This window comes from Fistularia commersonii, chromosome 9 (assembly GCF_037954325.1).
Source record: "Fistularia commersonii isolate RoL2024-O1a breed Wild chromosome 9, RoL_Fcom_v1.0, whole genome shotgun sequence".
Classification (NCBI taxonomy): domain Eukaryota; kingdom Metazoa; phylum Chordata; class Actinopteri; order Syngnathiformes; family Fistulariidae; genus Fistularia; species Fistularia commersonii.
In genome coordinates this window covers 7,496,509-7,516,115 of record NC_141292.1, presented here as the reverse complement: position 1 = coordinate 7,516,115, position 19,607 = coordinate 7,496,509, and the positions used below count along the sequence as shown (strand labels likewise).

General features: G+C 37.3%; 1 protein-coding gene across 2 annotated transcripts in view; it reads right to left on the bottom strand.

Moving 5' to 3' along the window:
• fibcd1b (fibrinogen C domain containing 1b) overlaps positions 1–19,607 on the bottom strand; it is a 110,028-nt gene that overhangs the window by 32,050 nt on the left and 58,371 nt on the right. For both annotated transcript variants that reach the window (XM_086152226.1, XM_086152227.1), the window contains 2 exons: positions 17,974–18,110; positions 3,920–4,016 (listed from right to left, as the gene is read on the bottom strand). In XM_086152226.1, coding sequence (XP_086008352.1) covers positions 3,920–4,016; positions 17,974–18,110 — 234 coding nt within the window. The remainder of the gene's footprint in view (positions 1–3,919; positions 4,017–17,973; positions 18,111–19,607) is intronic.

Genomic DNA, 19,607 nt, shown 5'->3' with positions numbered 1-19,607 from the left:
TTCACTCTGGGCTGCAGGCAAGCACAAATCCATTTTTCATTTTGCCCTGAGGGTAATCGATGATGGGGGGTGACGAGACAACAGCACACCCTGAATGAGCAAAGGTACTCTGAAAGGTTAAGAGTGGCCTGCTGGCTCATTCAAATTCAGTCTGCCAAAGCCCAGACTTTCCATATTCCCACCATGTTCTTACAGCATACCATGGGGAGAACAAGCTGGCACTCTAACCACGTTTTTTATCATTGGCTGCACTCCGTAATGGCCTCAGGCCTGCAAAGAGACCTAGATCTCCATTAATTCATCTAAACTCTGCAAACAGTGTACAGTAACGATGCAGAGCGGTGAAGTTGTTAAAACACAGCATCCAAACACATATTACTTGTGCTGAACCAACAGCACATTTCCACAATGTTGAAATGCTGAAAAAGTAAAAAAAAAATGAAAAGAAAAAACACAACAAAAACTTTTAAAGCAGTGCTATCAGGGATATCTTTATCTATGTAAATGTTTCACTGATATTCTGTCTTTTGAGATTTTATGATATAGAATCACCAATGCTCGCCATCAATTATCAGTGCACAACTTCTTCAGCACTACCATTTTAATAACTGAAATTAAATTTTCTTACTGATTTATTTAGTACCACACTACCAGAAGGCATCCAATAAATCTACAAAACCCTGGGACAAACAATCACATAGTGGCAGCAACCAGCCTGGAGGTGTCTGAAAGTAAAAAAAAAACAAACAAATAAAAATAGTGCATGCAAGACAGAGAGTTGACCTTTCTTGATCACAGATTTCCTTTAAGGAGCATATAATTTCATGTCCTGGGGTTCTTGTCCTGAACTCTTAAAACAGAGATTCTATGATTAATGGGCATCCTGTCTTAAATATCATTATCTTATCATTAAAAGGTTTCTTTGAGCATAGAGCAATCGACTTTGGAACTGAACATTCCTGGTTCAATTCGTGGCTTCTCCGAGTGTGTCGAAGTGTTGTTGAGCAAGACGCTGAACCCCTAACTGCTCCCCTGGCACTGATGGATGGCACCCTGTGGTTCATCCATGATGGGTTAAATGCAGAGAATGAATTTCCCAGCAAGGGATTAACAAAGTATAAGTTATTATAAGTAAATCTTTTGTGATACTGCATTTTATTGGATTTTTGAGCCTCACATCTGTGTGTGTCACAACAGCTCTGAAACAAATTACACTCTTGTGATTGTGCACTTTGAAAGCACTCCTTTTAATAACGTGACTTAAACAGAGTCGATGATGATGAATGGAGTATTAGAATACAAGAGCCAGCTCCAACTGTGTGCCACACCAAATGTACAACTCCATAGCTCATACACTTTTCTAGTTTCACTTTATCTAATCCTCAGTTGAGTGCTGAAATGTGTTTTGATTTCGGTTACAAAATGCAATACTTGTAAAATTCCTCCAGTCATTTCAGTGCTAAGATATTCTCACATATGCATAAGTGAAAAACAACAGTCTGAGTATTGACTGAAGAATATCTGAAACATCCTATTGCAAGACCTAAACAGAAATGAAGATTTCAAGCATGACATAGTCATAGAATATAATATGTAGCAAACCATTACAACAACAAGCAAATAGTTGTTCAGGATTCACAGTTGCTTAAAACTTTAAGAATGATGCCGTTTTAAAAATAATGCTTTGCAACTGCTGGATCTGAGTGCAGTCATCATTGTTTGGCCTCTTGCCATCATCCAGTAAGGTCACTATCAAAATTCGACTGCAAGCAATGAATTACCATGCAGTCATCAGAGTACCTTTTTAAGTGCCTTATGTGCTGTGTCAAAAACACTTCACCAAAGGATTTCCATTAAATCACTGCCAAGTTAATGCATGACCTCTGCAATAGACATATTGTTCTGAGGGTTCATCCCAAGTCCCATCACTATTTAATGGACCAATAAGATAGACCGGTTATCAGCAATGCATATGTTGTTAAGTAATAAAAAGAAACCACAAAGTCATTGGCATTTGACTTTTCAGTCCCAAACTGGTCCAAATGTCAGCTGTTATGTAACTTTGTAATAGAGCCAAAAAGATCGCCACATCCTCTTTTCTCCAGAAAAAACCTAAATAACAACAACAGACTCTGAGGGACCCACTGGGGGGAACGTCCCAAGAAGAAATGCATTTGTACATCTTGGGTTGGAATGATAATGATTTCCCTCTATTTTTTTTTGGCAGTTTGTTGATTTCTTTCTTCAGAACCAAAGAGGCAGAAAGTAACAGGCTGAAGTTTTGGATAGGCACACTTAGAGGCATGTACTCTTCAAGCATGAGCTGGCTGTTCAAGAAAAGGTTTTGAGTACAATGTTGGTATAAAACAGTTTACACACATTCATTTTGCTGGTATAATTTTTTTTTTTTTCCCAAAAATTTTTTGTTGAATATTTGTTGCTGTTGCTGAAGCCTCTGATAAAGATTAACCTCAGGGGACAGATGCAATATAACCCGTGTTCTTGTTTAGCCAGTGGGTATCACCCCCATCCCTTCTTCCTCCTTGCACCCATCACTCATGACAATCAGACTTACAATAAGTGATTTTATTTATTTTTCGTTATACTTTATTATTCCCTTGAACCATGAGCAGTTGGCAGCCACTTACTGGGACCATGGGAATGTTCAGTGGTTCAGTGTCTTGCTCAAGAACACTTTGACAGGCTGAGGGGAGATGAGCCACACCACCCCCAAAAATATTTAAATGGAGTTCAAGCTTTGATATCAGTGCTTAAAAGTAAATGGCGGCATTGCTTTACAAGGAAGCAATCTACACTATTGGTGTCATGAACTATAATAAAACTAATATATAAAACAGACTACCTCTGCTTTTCATCTGCATAATATTGCACACCAAGTCTTTTGAAACAATGTTTCAAAAATAAGTTGAAAACACCTCAAATATGGACAAACAATCAAAGTCTGCCACTAGATACCATCGCTTTGTTGAACAAGAAACAGACTTTCAGTTCTTTGACATTACTATCATAAAACCAGGCAATATTTCCAATATCAAAACGCTTTTAATAGTCAAGCGTGATTGGTCAACTCAATATAAAAGAAATCACAAGGTTAATTTCCTTCTGCCACTTATTCGCATTTGCTTTTCCTCACTGAGTTGGCTCTGCCAGTCATACCAATAATGAATCCTCTTATGCATTTTTGATCCAATGCCTGAGAGGCCTAATGAGTTAACTGTTTTCTTTTTCTTCTTTTTTTTTTAAATATTCCTAATTGAATTTAAGAACTTCAGTCACGACTTCATGTTACAGTAATATGTTTGTGGTAAGTCAGTGTTTTTTTTTTTAATTTTATTTCATTTATTTTCTGCTAACGATGGCTGCTAATCCAGTGTGAAATTTACTTTCCAGGTTGGGCTTAGTGTGGTATTGCTTGTTACAATACGGGCGGTCCTCACTTTATGACATACTCTGTTAACGACGACTCGGCCTTGCGATAATATTAAAATGCATGCGGAATGCGCTGGCAGCGGATTTCCGAGTGAGTATGTATTGTACGTGCTTAGCCGCGCTTATAATTGGCCTATATTTATGCAAATATAAACATTAAAGGAAAAAAAAGGTAAAATAGTACGGTACAAATGGCCGATATGTATGCAAATACTGTACGGTAGTACAGTAAAAAACGGTGTTTCGCTTAACGACGAAGTTGCTTAGCGACAGACCCCTTGGAACGTAAGCCCGTTGTTAAGTGCGGACCACCTGTATACATGTTTTTTTGGGAGTGCAGTAAGGTGGTGGAAAGAATGAAATGCTTGAGGAGGTACAATATTTGAGTTGTTTTTTTTTTTTCATGGTTCCTAAAACCTAGTGGGTATGGCTCATTCATACAGTAACAACAAACACCTCAGGCACTTACCAAGCCAGTGTTCACCCGTGATTTTTCCAAAGCCCTCACGATAAGACTCCCATCCTCTGAAGAAGTTAACAGATCCATCCTCCCTGCGCTGGATCACCTACATATCCAAAGACAGCAAGACAAAAAGTCAATGGTCAGATAAGATTCATGTTAGGCATTGTGTTAATCCTACTCTTAAAAGGCAATTTGACAGAAGCTAGAGAGAGAATATATTAAAACATGACTGACTTTGACTCAATTCACCCTGCAATCTGTAGCCTCAATTTATATCCCAGAAACCTGGGATATTTATGGTAAACAATCCCAATTATACAGTGAGAAAAATGTTATCTCCCTTATCACAAAATATTACATTAAGTAAAGGGTGTTGAGGAATTAAGGAAAAAGACAATGTCAAAACAAGTTGAGATTGAAATAGAGTGTTAAAAAAACATAATATAATCATATGATATAATAATTGATCCATAAACCGCTTTTAAAAAAGCAAAAACTGAAATTGCCATCAGCTATTGTACAACAAATAAACAGTTAAAATGTTTGAGCAGAAATTCATTGTGTGTTTGTGCGTGTGTGTGTGAAAGTGATTTATCACTCAATGAAATTCTCCATTCATCCATTAAAATAGGTGATATTCAAAGTGTCTATCTTAAGTTGTAACAGAAATTGGAGGACAAAATAAAAGTGAAGAGGCAACACAGGGCACACCTTTGGAAGAGCTCTGTTGAAATTGAAAACAAAGACAGTTTATGGTCAGCATGACAAATTCCTTAAGATACATTCAATATCAGATGGCAACAATGCAATATTTATTTTTCTACATCGGTCTTCACCAAGAACACATTTCTGCAAAGTGATCGTCAACCTGAATACTCTAATACACTTCAATCTTCACCTTCATAATTTTTGTCATCAACGTCATCATTAAATCAGTGTTACATCAACCTTTATTTCATTGTATAATGACTGTTGTGGCTGCTAAACGGTTGTGAAACAAACAAGGTTTCGAATCACGTCCAAGGAAAATAGCTCAAATTAAAGTTAATCATCCACTTATGGAAGGAAGAATCAACGAAGAAATGCTTATAAGCTGTTCCACTTATGGTAAGTTTTGATGGGATTACATGTTCTTCCAGAAGGAAATTTGGTCAGGCAGAAGTTATAACTGACAAGGCAAAGGACAGAGCTGGGTTTGACCACTGGGCATTGTTTTATTATAAATAGGGTGGGGGGGGGGGGCATCATAAACCATGAGCAGTGGTTTCTTGGAGTCACACTCTGGTGGCCAAACCTGCCTCCATGTGTGGCATCCTTGTAAGACTGGAGGGTTTCTATAAGATTTAATCATGTGTCGACAACTGTGTGTCGACAGGTATATGAGCACGTGTGTGTGTGTGTGGGGAGGGTTGTTGTTGAAGACATAAAACACAAAGAAATGTTTTCTTTCAATGTATCGAGAGGAAAAGCAGTCATCAAACCATGGATGACAATAACATATAATATGTTATTGGCATAAATAGGTACGTCTATGCTTGAAGGAATCCATTAATTGTATTATCTTATTATTTGTGGTATGTTTTTTCTTCCTCTTCTGCTCTCCTGCTATATGTATACTTCATTTATGTCTATAAGAATATCAAAATTAATGTGCGTTCATTTGATCCCTACTAAATATTGGATCAATTGATATAATCAGCTGATATTCGCCTCCCATACATCACTGTATCAGTGCACACTCAAAAACACTACAATGTACTTTTCTCCAGGCATGTTTTCCATTATTAATAATAGTTTTCTTTAGCATATATTTCATTCTAAGATGTTACAATAATTATTGGCATTATGTTTTTATTATATCATACTAAAGCTCTCTAAATAAACTGTGGAAGGTTTAATGAGCCCCTGAACCACACTGAATAAAAAAATGAAGAGGTGGTCACAATTCATATTTGATCTACCTAATGTCTTGCAAAAAAGCACAAGTGATGTTAGCTTAAAAATGATTTTCACTTTTGTATCTATTATGACAAATATTCTTTCAACATCCTTTCATATTAAAGATCCTATGCTTGCCAAAATGCATCATAAATGTCTTGTACGGTAACTATATCTCATTCCTTTGTGCCCTTTCATAAAACAGTACTCTGTGTTCTCAACAGCCAAAGCAGCCAAGCTCTCTACTGCACAGTTAGTTTGAGGGAAACACATAATGACAACCATCAATATTGCAAATTTGTTTGGTAGTGACAGCTGCATACTGTGAGTGTTGCTGTGTTTACAAATCAGTTAAGAAATTATCTGAAGAGACAAATATTTATCCTATATATCTGCTTTCTGCTTGCTGTTTACACTTTGCTCAGTTGACTAGCTGTGCTTATTATTTTTTTCTTCCTCTGCTGCTCTAGCGCTATTCTCACTACATTCACAATACTTAGCTGTGCTTATTCTTATTTTCTTCCTCTGCTGCTCTAGCGCTATTCTCACTACATTCACAATACATGTATTTATATATTTCAGGTTTGTATGCCTATATGTCTTCTTCATTTTCTCACCTGCTATCATCACGCTGCTATTGTGTTGTTTTATACACAAACGGGTTTGAAGTAAACTGTACAGAAACCTCTGCTGCTATTCTCTACATATACACTATATATTATTCAGAATTTATGTGTTAAAATATCTTTCATCATTCCACTTCAGCACCAGTAAATTGTATCTGTGTGCACTTTATAGTTTAATGTTTATTGTTTAATGTTTAAGCAGTGAGCACTTTACTGTCTAATGTGCAGTTTGCTGTAATTTTTGTTAATTTCATGTCACCGTGGGATAGTGAAAAATGTCTTCTTGATTCTTCTGTATGTCTGGCACGTGGAAAATTCGACAATTAACCAATTGTATAAAATTATTGTCTACATTAAATATTTTTATGAAGTCCAAAATGTATTTTGGACCAGTTTCTTTAAAATCCGTTTTCTGCTTTGGTTGGTCAATATTAACAACCCATCATTTACTTTCAGCCCATCATATATCAAACTTTGATGACCACATATTGAATATCTATTTTGGGAACTGTGTCCTGATCCAGTGATCTCACTAACATATGATACTGGGTATGTACCAGCATCCGCTGCTAAACTCCTGGAATCATGCAGCTGATTATTCCACAGGAAAAAAGAACAAAAAACAAATCTGAAACAAAGAAATTATAATACATGTATGCTTGTACATCGATTAGACAGTTCTGCAAAAATTCTATCAGTTTCTATAAGTAAGGTTTTAATCTCTTACATTTTGTGTATGTATTGTGTGTTTCGGCTACTCTGTTTGTTGTTAACCCTCCTGTTTGATGTGACGAGATGGGTGGGTGGACACTGCTCAGCGATGGTGGCTCAAACCAAAAATGCAGAGGAGAGATTCCTTTAAATTTTTTTATTACCAGAAAACCCAGATCAAACTGTCACCATATCCCAAAAAAAATTTTGCTGTCTCTGGTATAAACAGAAAACAACTAGGCAGCAAGGGTAAATGCACTGGGCAAAAATCTAATACCTTGCTAAGTCTGTAATGAAAGCGGAGAGCAAATACCAGCAAGAACAAGTTCTCAAAACAACCGTCTCCCAGACATAGGATTAGACGGGTGTACATATAGGAGGCAGTCACCACCATTACAACATGAGAGGGGGACACAAATGGACATTTCAATAATGCTTAAACAGCGGCCTGCCACCAAGGATATTCAAATTTTCAATGATGTATAAAAGGGATTGAACAGGGCGGTTTGATCAGGGCCGTCTCTGTCATCCTCATGACCTACAACATGTTAGACTGGCCCAATTAAGGCTGGAACACAACAAATGCTCCCTTTTTCCTTGATGGCACCCTTTTGTCCCTGAAGGGACCCCCAAGTGGCAAGGAACATTACAAAAAGCTATGCACCTCCACCCCATCTGCCCAGTACTGCAGTTGGCACGTGAAACAAATTGTCTGCATGCAAGTGTGCCCACACAGGGGCCATCCCGCAGAGTTATGTAATATATGTAGTCCATCCAAGACCGTCACACTTGACCTTTCCTTCTTGCTATGCACTGAATTTAAACGATTTACAAAGAATGAAATGTCTGTCTTGCTATACACTCGCCTCATCTGGACTACTGCAACTCCCTGCAACTCCCTCCTTGCCGGTGCCCCCGCGTTGACCATCAGGCCTCTGGAGCTTATTCAGAAAGCGGCAGCCCGCCTGTGTTCAACCATCCCAAATTCTCTCACACAACTCCCCTTCTTATGTCCCTTCACTGGCTGCCGGTAGCCGTCCGCATCAAGTTCAAGACCCTGGTGCTCGCCTACCGGGCAGTGGATGGGACAGCCCCGTCTTATCTTCAGGATATGGTCAAGCCACATGTCCCTACCCGTGCTCTCCGATCCGCAACCTCTCGGCGACTGTCCACCCCATCAATCAGAGCCCCTGGCTGCCGATCGAACCGGTCTCGACTCTTTTCGGTCTTGGCTCCTCTGTGGTGGAACGAACTCCCGAAAAAGGTCAGAACAGCGGATCGCTGCCCCTATTCCGCCGTGAGCTGAAAACATACCTCTTCACCAACCACTACCCCACTAATCGCTCTTAGCCCCCCCCCACCCCAAGGAAAAAAAAAAAAAAACAATGACGAAATTAATCCATGTATGTATATGATTTTGAGATGGCTATTTAGTAGAGTGGTGACTTCTGACTACCGACTACTGGTACTTTGGATCTTCGGTGACAGAATTGCACTTTTGTAATTCGCTTTGGATAAAACTGTCTGCCAAACGACTGTAATGTAATGTAATACACTGAGTTTAAAGGATTTGCAAGGAACGACACAAAGAATGACACATGAAAAACATATACATGAAAATGTTGTAATCCATCTATCTATCCATCTTCTGCCGCTTATCCTGCACTCAGGGTCAGGGGAGATGCTGGAGCCTATCCCAGTTGTCTTCAGGTGAGAGGCGGGGTACACCCTGGACTGGTCGGTAGTCAATCACAGGGCCACATATAGACAACCAGCCATTCATTTAATCACTCACTCATTTGGAGCATTTTTCCCATATTTTTTCCAATTAACCTGCTGCATGTTTTTGGACTGTGGGAGTAAAAGTAGCGAACCCAGAGGAAACGCACACAGACAAGGGGAGAACATGCAAACCCTAGAAAAAGAAAAAAACATGAACATCCTCTGTTCAGTCAGGGATTGGTGCTGCATTAAAAAAAGTAAACTGAATAGAGGTTGGAAAAAAGAAATATGAGAAGAATTATAATACTAGAGGTGTGGTCTCTTGTTCCAGTACACATGTCAACTATATACTCAAATACCCCTGTGGGTTAACATATATATATATAGGAAAAAGAAATAGACAACTCAGAACCCACAACGCCAAACATCGTAGCACCATAAGAAATCAAGTGACCTCCAGCCCTGTGGCAGTACATTTCAAGGAACCAAAACATAATGTTTCTAACTTGAAGTAAATAGGGACTGAGGTCATAAAATGTCCTTGCAGAGGGGGGACTTAAACTCCATCCTTATAAAATGGGAATTGTTCTGGATCTACACACCGGGCGCACTTAGTCCACAAAATTCATATGAGGCATTTGATATTAAATTTTGTCTATAGGTATGTCCATTTGTTGTCCGTTGTAGTTGTCCATGCCATGTTTTCTGTCTGTTTTGTTGGCTATGCTTGTCTAGTTCTTCCCCTCCTGTATAAAATCGATATTATATATTATATGCTGACACCCTTTGATCAAGAATGTTAGTTTCCATACCAGTACATATGTAAAAAAGTATCAGTTTCTTGGGTCTGGTCTCGAAAAAAGCTGAAGATAATGTTCCCTTTGAAAATGGCACCACAACAACACACAGAAAGGTCCCATTGTTAGAATCAAACCAGGGTCCTTCATGTTGGGGGGCCAAAGCGCTAACCAGTGCGACATTGTGCTGGAAAATAGCATAGTAGTTTTATATGTATACACAACAGGAAGAAAGGTACTAGGAAACAAATCTTGACTTGGCCACTTCAGCCAATACAATTGCATTTGCATGATTTCAGTAACCTCCTGGTAATATTTGCAATAGATGAAGGTTACCGAACAAACTGTCTTAAGCTCATCAGAAGGCTTTTTTTTCCACCTACTTGTCGTTCACATCATGCAGAGATGGACACACTGACTGACAAACCCATGCACAGGCAGGCGTAAACATAAGCACTTCAGACCAGGTTCAAGGAGAATCTGGTATCTCAGTGCGCAGTAAATAGGAAGCATGCCAATAGTTTGTTTGCTTCTGGCATGTACACACTGTGAGCACACTATGTTTTTATGTTTTGGTGATTTGGCAGCAGATGTCACTTGGTTGTTCTGCTGTACACTGACTAACTGAAGATAATTGATAACAACTTCAGTGAATTAATACATCAGTCATGAAGGAAATTCGGAGACAGAGCGAGGGAATCTGTGACTATCTGGTTGAAAAAAAGGTGCAAAGTTCAAAAGATTGAAAAGAAAAGAAAGCCAGATGAGGCAAGGACAAATGATTCAAAAATCTGACACACACCGACTTTCGTAGATTACAGACTGGCAAAGGGATTCCCAACAATTTGATTATAATGTTAAGTATATTGATGATATGGTGACAAATTCAACACTGTCTGATGAAAGCACTCATAAAATCCACAGCCGTCTTGCTATCTTCAAAGAGGACTGCAAACATCTGTTGGTGAATGTTTTATAATCCTATCAGAAAAACAGATGTGCTCTGAACACAGCAGCAGCAAATAAGAACAGACGGCGAAACACAATCATCCCCGAACAGTCTTTTTCTCTCCAACATACTCATGCAAACACAACACAGATTTTGCATTTACATGTTTTAAAATAAGAAATGACTGAAGAGCTCTCTGTGGTAATCTGATTTATGGAGCACCCTATGAGCAAGAAAGTTGTTTTTTTTTCATATGATTTCAATTATTTAGTGAAATATGCTTAAGCAAGGTGGAGAATCCTAGTAAGGCAGGTTATCGCCAAAAAATAAAGTGATGGGAAAAGAATAAATGTGATGATAGAATATTATTCCAGAAACAAATGTACTAATATTCAGCTTTAGTCCTGTGAAGTTTCATATTTCTGCTTTGATTAGGGGATTACAAGAGACAGCGTTACCTGAAAACAAGTCAAAACCATGGTATAGGTACAGGTACATTCAACCAGTAGAAACATACATACATACTGTACTTCTAGGTTTTCCATTTCTCTCTCATTCCAAGTTTTTTATGGATTGGACACAACCACAGAAAAATCCATCCTGTCTTTTATTTCTTTTTTCAAACCAATAAACTAACGCTAATGAAATATTGAACAGACTTAGAGTCAGGTTGAAATACTGAAAAGTCTGTAGCGTACATTCGGAAACACTCAAAAGCCACTCAGACCTCCTTAAGAAGTGGTACTGCACGAACACAATTGTAGAGTCAAACCAAAACTTTTACATTTCAGTTCTTAGCTGAATTGAATATTTGAGAGTGATTGCAGTGTTTCCGATAAAAGCACCATTTGATAATGCATACCTACACTACACTTGGATATATCTACTCTCATTCATTAAATAATGAATAATGTTTATTTTTAGTCTGTTTTTCAGTCTGTCCTCTCAACAAATAAAATAGTAATAAAACAAGATTACCCTAACCCATGAGGCTGAATTGAAATGGTATTTGACATCTCCCTATGCTAAGAAAGGTAGCTTGCATGCTCGTCTGATTACTTTGTCTAATTGATGGTCGTGTTTGCATGCATATTTCAGCATGTGAGAGATCGAGTCCATAAGCATAATATATCATTCATAATATGCAGACATGTATGTTTCTTTCACGGGAAGTTATTCTGTACAGTCGAGAATACTTAGTCTGCACGTATAGATAGTACGCCTGCCTCTCTGTTTGCTTTGAATTGTCTTGGTGCCCATTAATGTCAGCTATTCTCTTTTATTTCCTATATGCAATAATCTCCCCCACTTCTGTGGCCAAACAGTTTCCAGAGCATGAATAATGGACGCAAAATATAAAAAACAAAAAAAGTAGACCGATCTCTTCTGACAACCATCTCCTCTCCTCTCCTCTCCTCTCCTCTCCTCTTTTCCGATCTCCACTGCTCTTTTCCTCCTCTAAGTATTGATTAAGAACTTCAATATCTGCACAAAAAAAACACTCTATTGGCAGATATGAAAATGTCATAAATCAATATTTATAAATCAATATTTGACATGTTTTCTCTAAACAAAACACACAAAAGGGTATAAAGGAAAATGTTTGGTAACCATTATTTTGTTTGGCCATAAAATAGACAATAATCTTTACACAAATCTGAAAGTAAATAATCAATTACGTTTTGATATTAGTCACTGTTGCATCTTTAAAAATACCATGGAATCAGATTTTATCAAATGCCATGTACACATATATGACATGACAACTTAACATCTTTAGTTGTTGGTGATATGTTTTAGATCACATATTTATCTGGTACAATCTCTCTTACTAAAATCTTTTCACTGACTAACACATTAAAATGTCTCAGACATTATGCTGGAATATGCCAACGGTTCACTCGCATATATCAATTTTAGAGTAGGCGTGTTCTCTAAAGTATTCAAAAAGCCCCTAATCCACAGTTAATGTTGCAGCAACCTTATTGTGTTTAGTCACAGCAGAAATGCGGCTTCAATACACCCCTGTTGTGAAAATGCGTCAGTCAGTCTCAACATGCTCTGCCTAAAGACATTATGTCTATAAACAATCTGCAAACATTTTACATACAGTTTATTGCTTTACTATTAACATATGCAATTGAAAACTAGACATGGCATGTGAGAAAGAAAGGGCACTTGGCACTAGAATGAAAAGTAAGGGGCTGTTGCTAAAACAAATTTTCAACTTCAAGCTGTTTTTATTATTGTCTCTGGAATCACCTAATGGATTATTGCATTGTACACATTGTACTATAAATAAAGAAGGACGGGTACTGTATTTCTTTCAAAGATGAAGAACAAAGAAACATAAAATATGCAATACATATATCGTAAAAGTGATTCTTGGATGATTATGCCCTAAAGGATGTTCTCTTCACTCAGTTGATAAAAGCAGTACAGAACCCCCATTCTACTTTTACAGTTGTTTCTTTTTATTAAGTAATGGCTACTTAAACTACTTGAACACAAACTTGTAGCCATGTCTCTCCAACCCCTGCGACTGCACCTAAGTTCTCCAACACCCAGAGCATTAGTAGTTTCTGCACATTGGACATTCATCAGGCTGTAACATTTGTTTTCCTCTTTCATTGAAAGGAACTGACAGATGTAATTGAGAGTCATTTCAAAATCTGACCCAAAGCAAAAATATTCTTCTGTCTTAAAAGAATCTAATAATTCTCAGTAGAACTCACCAAAGTGACTTGATGGAAAAGCTTGCCAGCAAAAGGTCATGAAATAATTGTACACTTCTTCACATCAACATCTGAAGTTAAAACTCGAGTAATCATCATTACTTAAGGCACATTAGAGATTTCAGTAGTGTTTTTGTTTTTGATACATACAACAGGACTAATTATGGGCAACAGCAAATTATCTCCATTGCTAATTTTCCTTCAACATCATTTTTTTTTTTGTTAGCTGACTGATGATAACAAAATTCCTTTACGTTCCTGTCATCAAGACTTCCCCTCTTCATTGCAGTCTATGCAAAATAACTTTTGTTTTCCAAACACCACTTTCCTTATGTCAGACATGATTAAATTTGGTCTTTGTTTTTCACTTTTCAGAGGAGCACAACATACTATCTTCTGAGTTACAAATCTGACTTCTCTACATACTGATTCTGATATAAAATTTTGATTTTTTTTTTTTTTTTATCACAATTTTTTTCTGTTATTAGGTCCTGTCTTCTTGAAGTAAACTTTGAGTTGCTCCCTCCTGTCTTCACTCCTTTCAAGTAATCTGCTCATCTCACTGTCTGTCGACAGCAAGCTCTTCAACAGTGCCATGGTATGTCAAAGTATGCTAATGCTCTAGCAGCATATGGCTCATTCCTTATTTAAGCTCAGCCGGTAGGCAGACAGTAAGCTCCTCACCTCTTCAAGCATCCTGTCTCCAAACTTCCCCGGGGTGGATCACACCACGTTGATCTCTTAATGAGGCTTGATTGTTATAACAATCAGCTCAACACACCAGGCAGGATCAGTAATAGCTAAATTATCACTTCAGTGTGAGCTGTGACATAAACCCTTTCACAGGACAATATGCAAACAACAAAAACTTAATCAGGTGCAGGTGTGTCAAACACAGAGCGAAGCATTCAAGTAAAACCCAGCTAACAAGCTTTTCTGTATAGATATACAACCTTAGGCATATTCACTTACACACCCAGACATGCACAGACACACTTACCCCCTGCACTGACAGGATGGTATGTAGCACTGCTCCATCATGCTGCGGTAAGCACTCTGTCATTCAGACACCTTTACTTTATTTGATGATAGTACGGTACGACCTTGCCCATGGCACTCAGTTAGTCACCATTTTCCAGGTACACAGTTTACGGTGTGGCTACCATCTATATTTCATACTTATATTTTATAATAAAATAGTGCTACTTGTGCTACTACTAATTGGGCAATAAATAAAATGATTCATATTTGGAATCATGTGCTGCTTTGTGGCAATGGTTACCACTCCCACTTCACAGCAAAAGGTTTTCTGGTTCAATTCTGACGGAGAACATCTTAGGGAGGAGTTTGCATTTTCTCCTCTGTTCTCTGGATTCCTCCAATAGTCCAAAAGCATTACAAGGAGGCTACTTTTCAAAAAATTTGGCTACTTTTCAAAAATTTTCCCTGACATGTGAATGCGATTTTATTTCTCTGAACACAGGACCATGTGCAAACTGAAGACAAATGTTGATGATGGGGATAAACAAAGTAATTCTTGAGGCATTACTTTACATTACAATGAGTTTCTCACTGTATTTTTGACTTAAATTTTGGTTGTTTGACAAGGGCGGCAAAAAGCAAGGACAAGAAAACAAAATTTTTTATGAAAAACACCATGAAAACAGTGGATGCACAGTTCTGACTTGGCTTTTATTTCTCTATCAGGAAGTACTGACTTACTATTTATCAAACAATCATAACCACTCATGATTATTTTATTCATGTGTGGTTCCTACTTAATAGCAGTACACTTTAAATGTACTTTTCATGTTTTATATATATACATATATATATGGATACATACTTTTTTAATGTACATAGTAAATGAACAACGTGTTGGAGGGTCACAGACTTGAAGTTATCGACTTTTTTTTTTGCTGTGACATCATTAGGCAACAGAGCTTGCTGCTTTTTCTGGCTTATTTCCACTCAAAAAAGTTGGCAGCAGCTGAGAGAAGGGTGAGAGATTAAATTGTGCGAATACATAAATGTAGTAGATGCATTTCTTCTAATGAAGCACACATCGAATTCAGTCTAATGCAGCTTGAACGACATGTTTTCCATGTACATTTTATGGGGCAAATTATATGAGTCACACTTTTGATCATTTTGGACAGATTCAAAAAACAGTCCTTGAATTCTTCCCTGAAATGAATCATGCTCTTTTTTGGGTTTTAATGGATCGAACTAAACGTAACTAAAACTCCTAGTCTTACCACTGAAACTCATACTGAAAGTGTTACGGTACTAGATCTTAGGTCTCTATTAAGAACTGTTCAGCTATCCCTGAGGAATGCTACACTTCAGAACAAACGGAAATAAATGGCTCTAAGCATTGAGAGGGTGTGTGTGTGTGCGTGCATTTGTGTGTGTCTGTGCAGAGTCAAATACATCTAAACCACAGTTCCAAATATAACTTCAAACAGCTCAGTGTCAATGTTTGTTCACCTCGCTGTCTAATTCCCAAAAGACGCAGCACTTCCAGTACAGTCTCACTTAAACAACTATGTTTATTTAAGCAAGGCCAGGGAACTGACAGAGGTTTGATCAAGGAAATCAGTTTTAAAGAATTTAGAACATCTCTTCCTTGTTAACATTGCAAGGCAAAACCTTCTCAAAATACTACTCAAGAAAGAGAGATATTTTAGATTTTGACAACAACAAAATAATCAGGCCAGACATTTTAAACTAGAGCACTGTTTGACAGAAAGTGAGTTTTTCTGACCAAATGCCATGTTGTAATGAATGAGCTATTCATTTTGTAAAGACAAGTGATTGTATACTTCTCTGATGGCTTGACATTCAACACCCAGTAAAGACAAAATAAAATAAAAAAAATATAACAATACCGGTAATAAAATATAATATGGAAGTGTGCAGGAAATATCCTCGAAGAAGATTGAGATTAAGAAATATCCTAGAATTCACCTCCTGAGATAAAAAAAACACATTCTTGTGTGTCTTTTGTGTTTTTAGTCTTGTACATCTGACACATTGAGAACTGAGTAGAATTTTTGGGGCAAATCCGAGCATATCCAGAAAAACCTTCTCTCTTATTCTTCAATTTCTTAAAACATCCCTCAGAGTTAGTTTGAGGATTTAACAGTGGTTTGGAGACCAAGGTAAGAATTGAATTCAAAGTGATGTTCAGGTAATTGTTGTTTCAGGTGCATAACCATGTCAAAAACAAATAAAGTCAGATTGATTTCCATAGTACGGGTTGTTTTTGTTTTAGTGTTGACTTGCTTTGTTCAAAAATATATATTTTTCTTCAGCATTTTATCCCAATTTCATGCGTTTGCTGGTTCACTACTTGAGACATAGCCGAACTACACTCAATCCATCATTCAATTTAAAAAAGAGAAAAAAAGACAGATAAGTAGAACAAAAAACAAATTAAGACTGTAGTTTTAAAATCATATTACTGGATGAGATAAGTGTGTGATATCTCAAAATGTTAACTGTACTTTTGGTTATACAACAACAAATATCACACATGATATTATGGTAATGGTAGATTTATATAATTTAGCTTTGATTCTAATTTTCACAGACACTTATTTTCATGCTGGCACATTTTCCTTATGAGACAAAACAAACACAATGAAAATTGTTCCTGTTGATTTCAGGCTTGCAATGCCAATTAATTTGCTCTTTTTGTCTGAATCCTTTCCATTCATTAATATTCACCTGTTAGCATTCGAACTTCAAGTGTGACTGATTAGTATTCAGCTGCCTTTTAAGTAATAGACATTAAAAAGTTACGGTCTGTTTTCTAAAGACGTCCACTTGAATTGTCAGCTTAAGATCTCCTTCCTCTGCTGTGATAAAACTTTGATGAGGTCTTTTTAAAATGATACATGAGATTCCTAAGGCAGTACAACTGTGTTCACAGCAGGTGAACACAAAAACAGCATACAACCTCCTGTCAGAAGAGCTGACACTGACATGAGTAGATGGAACTGAAGTTGCAGCTAGAAAGATCCATGCAAGGAAGCTTGTAACTATTTAACAAAGGGGACAGTAACAAATTGGAACGGAGGCAAATAGATCTTTGAGTATTTTTCCAAAAATGTACGTTTACTTTGTTCTTAGTAAAATATCAAACTTTGAATTGATACATGTCCAAATGAAAAAAATCACCTCTGAGAAAACAAAACAAAGCATTTGAAGTCAAGAATCATTTTAAAGGTATATCTTCTAGTAGTAGACCTGTAATCCATTAATAAATCGCCCTGAGTCTTTCTAATATTTGATTGTTCAGTTTTGTAAAAACAGGGAGTGGTGAAAAGTCTTCACATTTTTATTATGTAAGACTTCTTTTTTTTTTTTTCTTATCTATTGAATGCCGCTGTTTTAGGTTCAAACACATTTACCCAAAGAGCCATAGTACCTTTAATTTGTCTACTGAAAAACATGTGAAAGTTTAATCTGCTGCTTTAGGTTCAAACACATTTACCCAAAGAGTCATTGAACCTTTAGTTTGTCTCCTGAAAAACATGTGAAAGAGAAACTGTATGTATAGTTTCTTCTGACTCACCGTCCAGCCCCCTCCATCTGTAGTCATGTCACAGTAGACCTGGAAGCCTGCAGGGTGGTGAACAGGAAACACTGAGTAGATGCCATCTTCTCTCTGACCACTGGTGTAGAGATCCCCACAGTCACGGGGACGTGACCCTGGAGAGCAGAGAAAAAAGGAAAAATAAAAGAAATCATCACGAGTACTATTGCAAGAAAGAAGGACAGTGCACAATAAAATTGGTAACAAAGGGAAGATGAAATCAGCGTTTGTCACATTCTCCAGGTCAGCACAATACAAGCTCATGAACACTATGCATTTTTAAGATGATTCATTTTATTTTTCTATATTTTGTTAACTTATTTATTTCAAATAGATCTCTAAGAGGTTCTTAACAGGATAGAGATGTATCATGATATTATGATGTGTAGTTTTGGTAACATGAAAGATACACGGAGCACGAGCACTGAAAGAAGAAAGTCACAAAGCTATTACATTGGAACAGATCTATCTATCTATCTATCTATCTATCTATCTAGCTATCTAGCTATCCGTCTATTTATTTGTCTCACTGACTGACTGACGGACTGAGTGACTGAATTATTATTTATCTGGATAGAAAGAAGATGACACCCACTTGCTCAAAATAAGCCTCAACGACTTCCACCTTTTTTTATATGAAGGGACACAGGGAATATACTGAGTGACGATTATGAGTAATTGCATGAATATGCAACTCCATACTGCTGATAATTTGCAATATTTCCGGTGCGCATCTTTGTCATATGGCAAATTTGCATGCAGATTTTATTATTCTCAACACACCAGTTTGCTCATCAGTGGTCTGAAACCACTTTTAGTGCTACAAGAATCTGGAATGGTTAAAAATATGTTAATCAGGTAAGTGGAAATAACAATATAAAGGCGCAGGGGTAGTAGACAGATACTGTGTATAGAAGTTCTGCTAATCCCAGACATTGCAGGATAAAACCAGTGCAACAAACTGAGTGAGGCGGAACTGAAAGATATATAAATATGGATTTGAGTAATAGTGCAACAGGAAAAGGAAAAAAAAAAGTTAGAAAGAGTGGGATATGTAACCGAGAGAATTCAGAAAGAGTTAGTGTGGAGAGACAGTGACAAGCAGCATAGTCATAGGAAACAGTACAGCAGAACAGTGGTAACCTTATCTGTGACAAAGAAACTGGTCGAACCCAGGAGACACTAAACCTATTCAGCAGAAAGCCACATTGGAACTCTGTGATGAGGACAATGTCAGACTATGTACGATAGCCTTCACCAGGTCAACATGACCATTCAAAGTCTTTAAAAAAAACTCCTAAAACATACTATATGAGATTAAGCGAAAGTTGGGTTTTCACTGAAAATGTGTGGTTCTCATTATAAACCTCAACTTATGAGCCCTGACTTTCATCATCATCAAAGATAAATATTTGTAATTCCAAGGCACTCTTCACTGACAGGAATCGAAGCTGTCTAGGATCGACAAGACATACTTTTATATCAGCAAAAGGAACTGTTCTAAGGTGAAGAATTTGAATTTCAAATATTTTCAGCTCTTTTTCCCGTAGCGGTAAGTAGTCCAGTTATATGCCTCGTGATTATTGGGCAGCCCTTTATAACTGCTTTTCAAC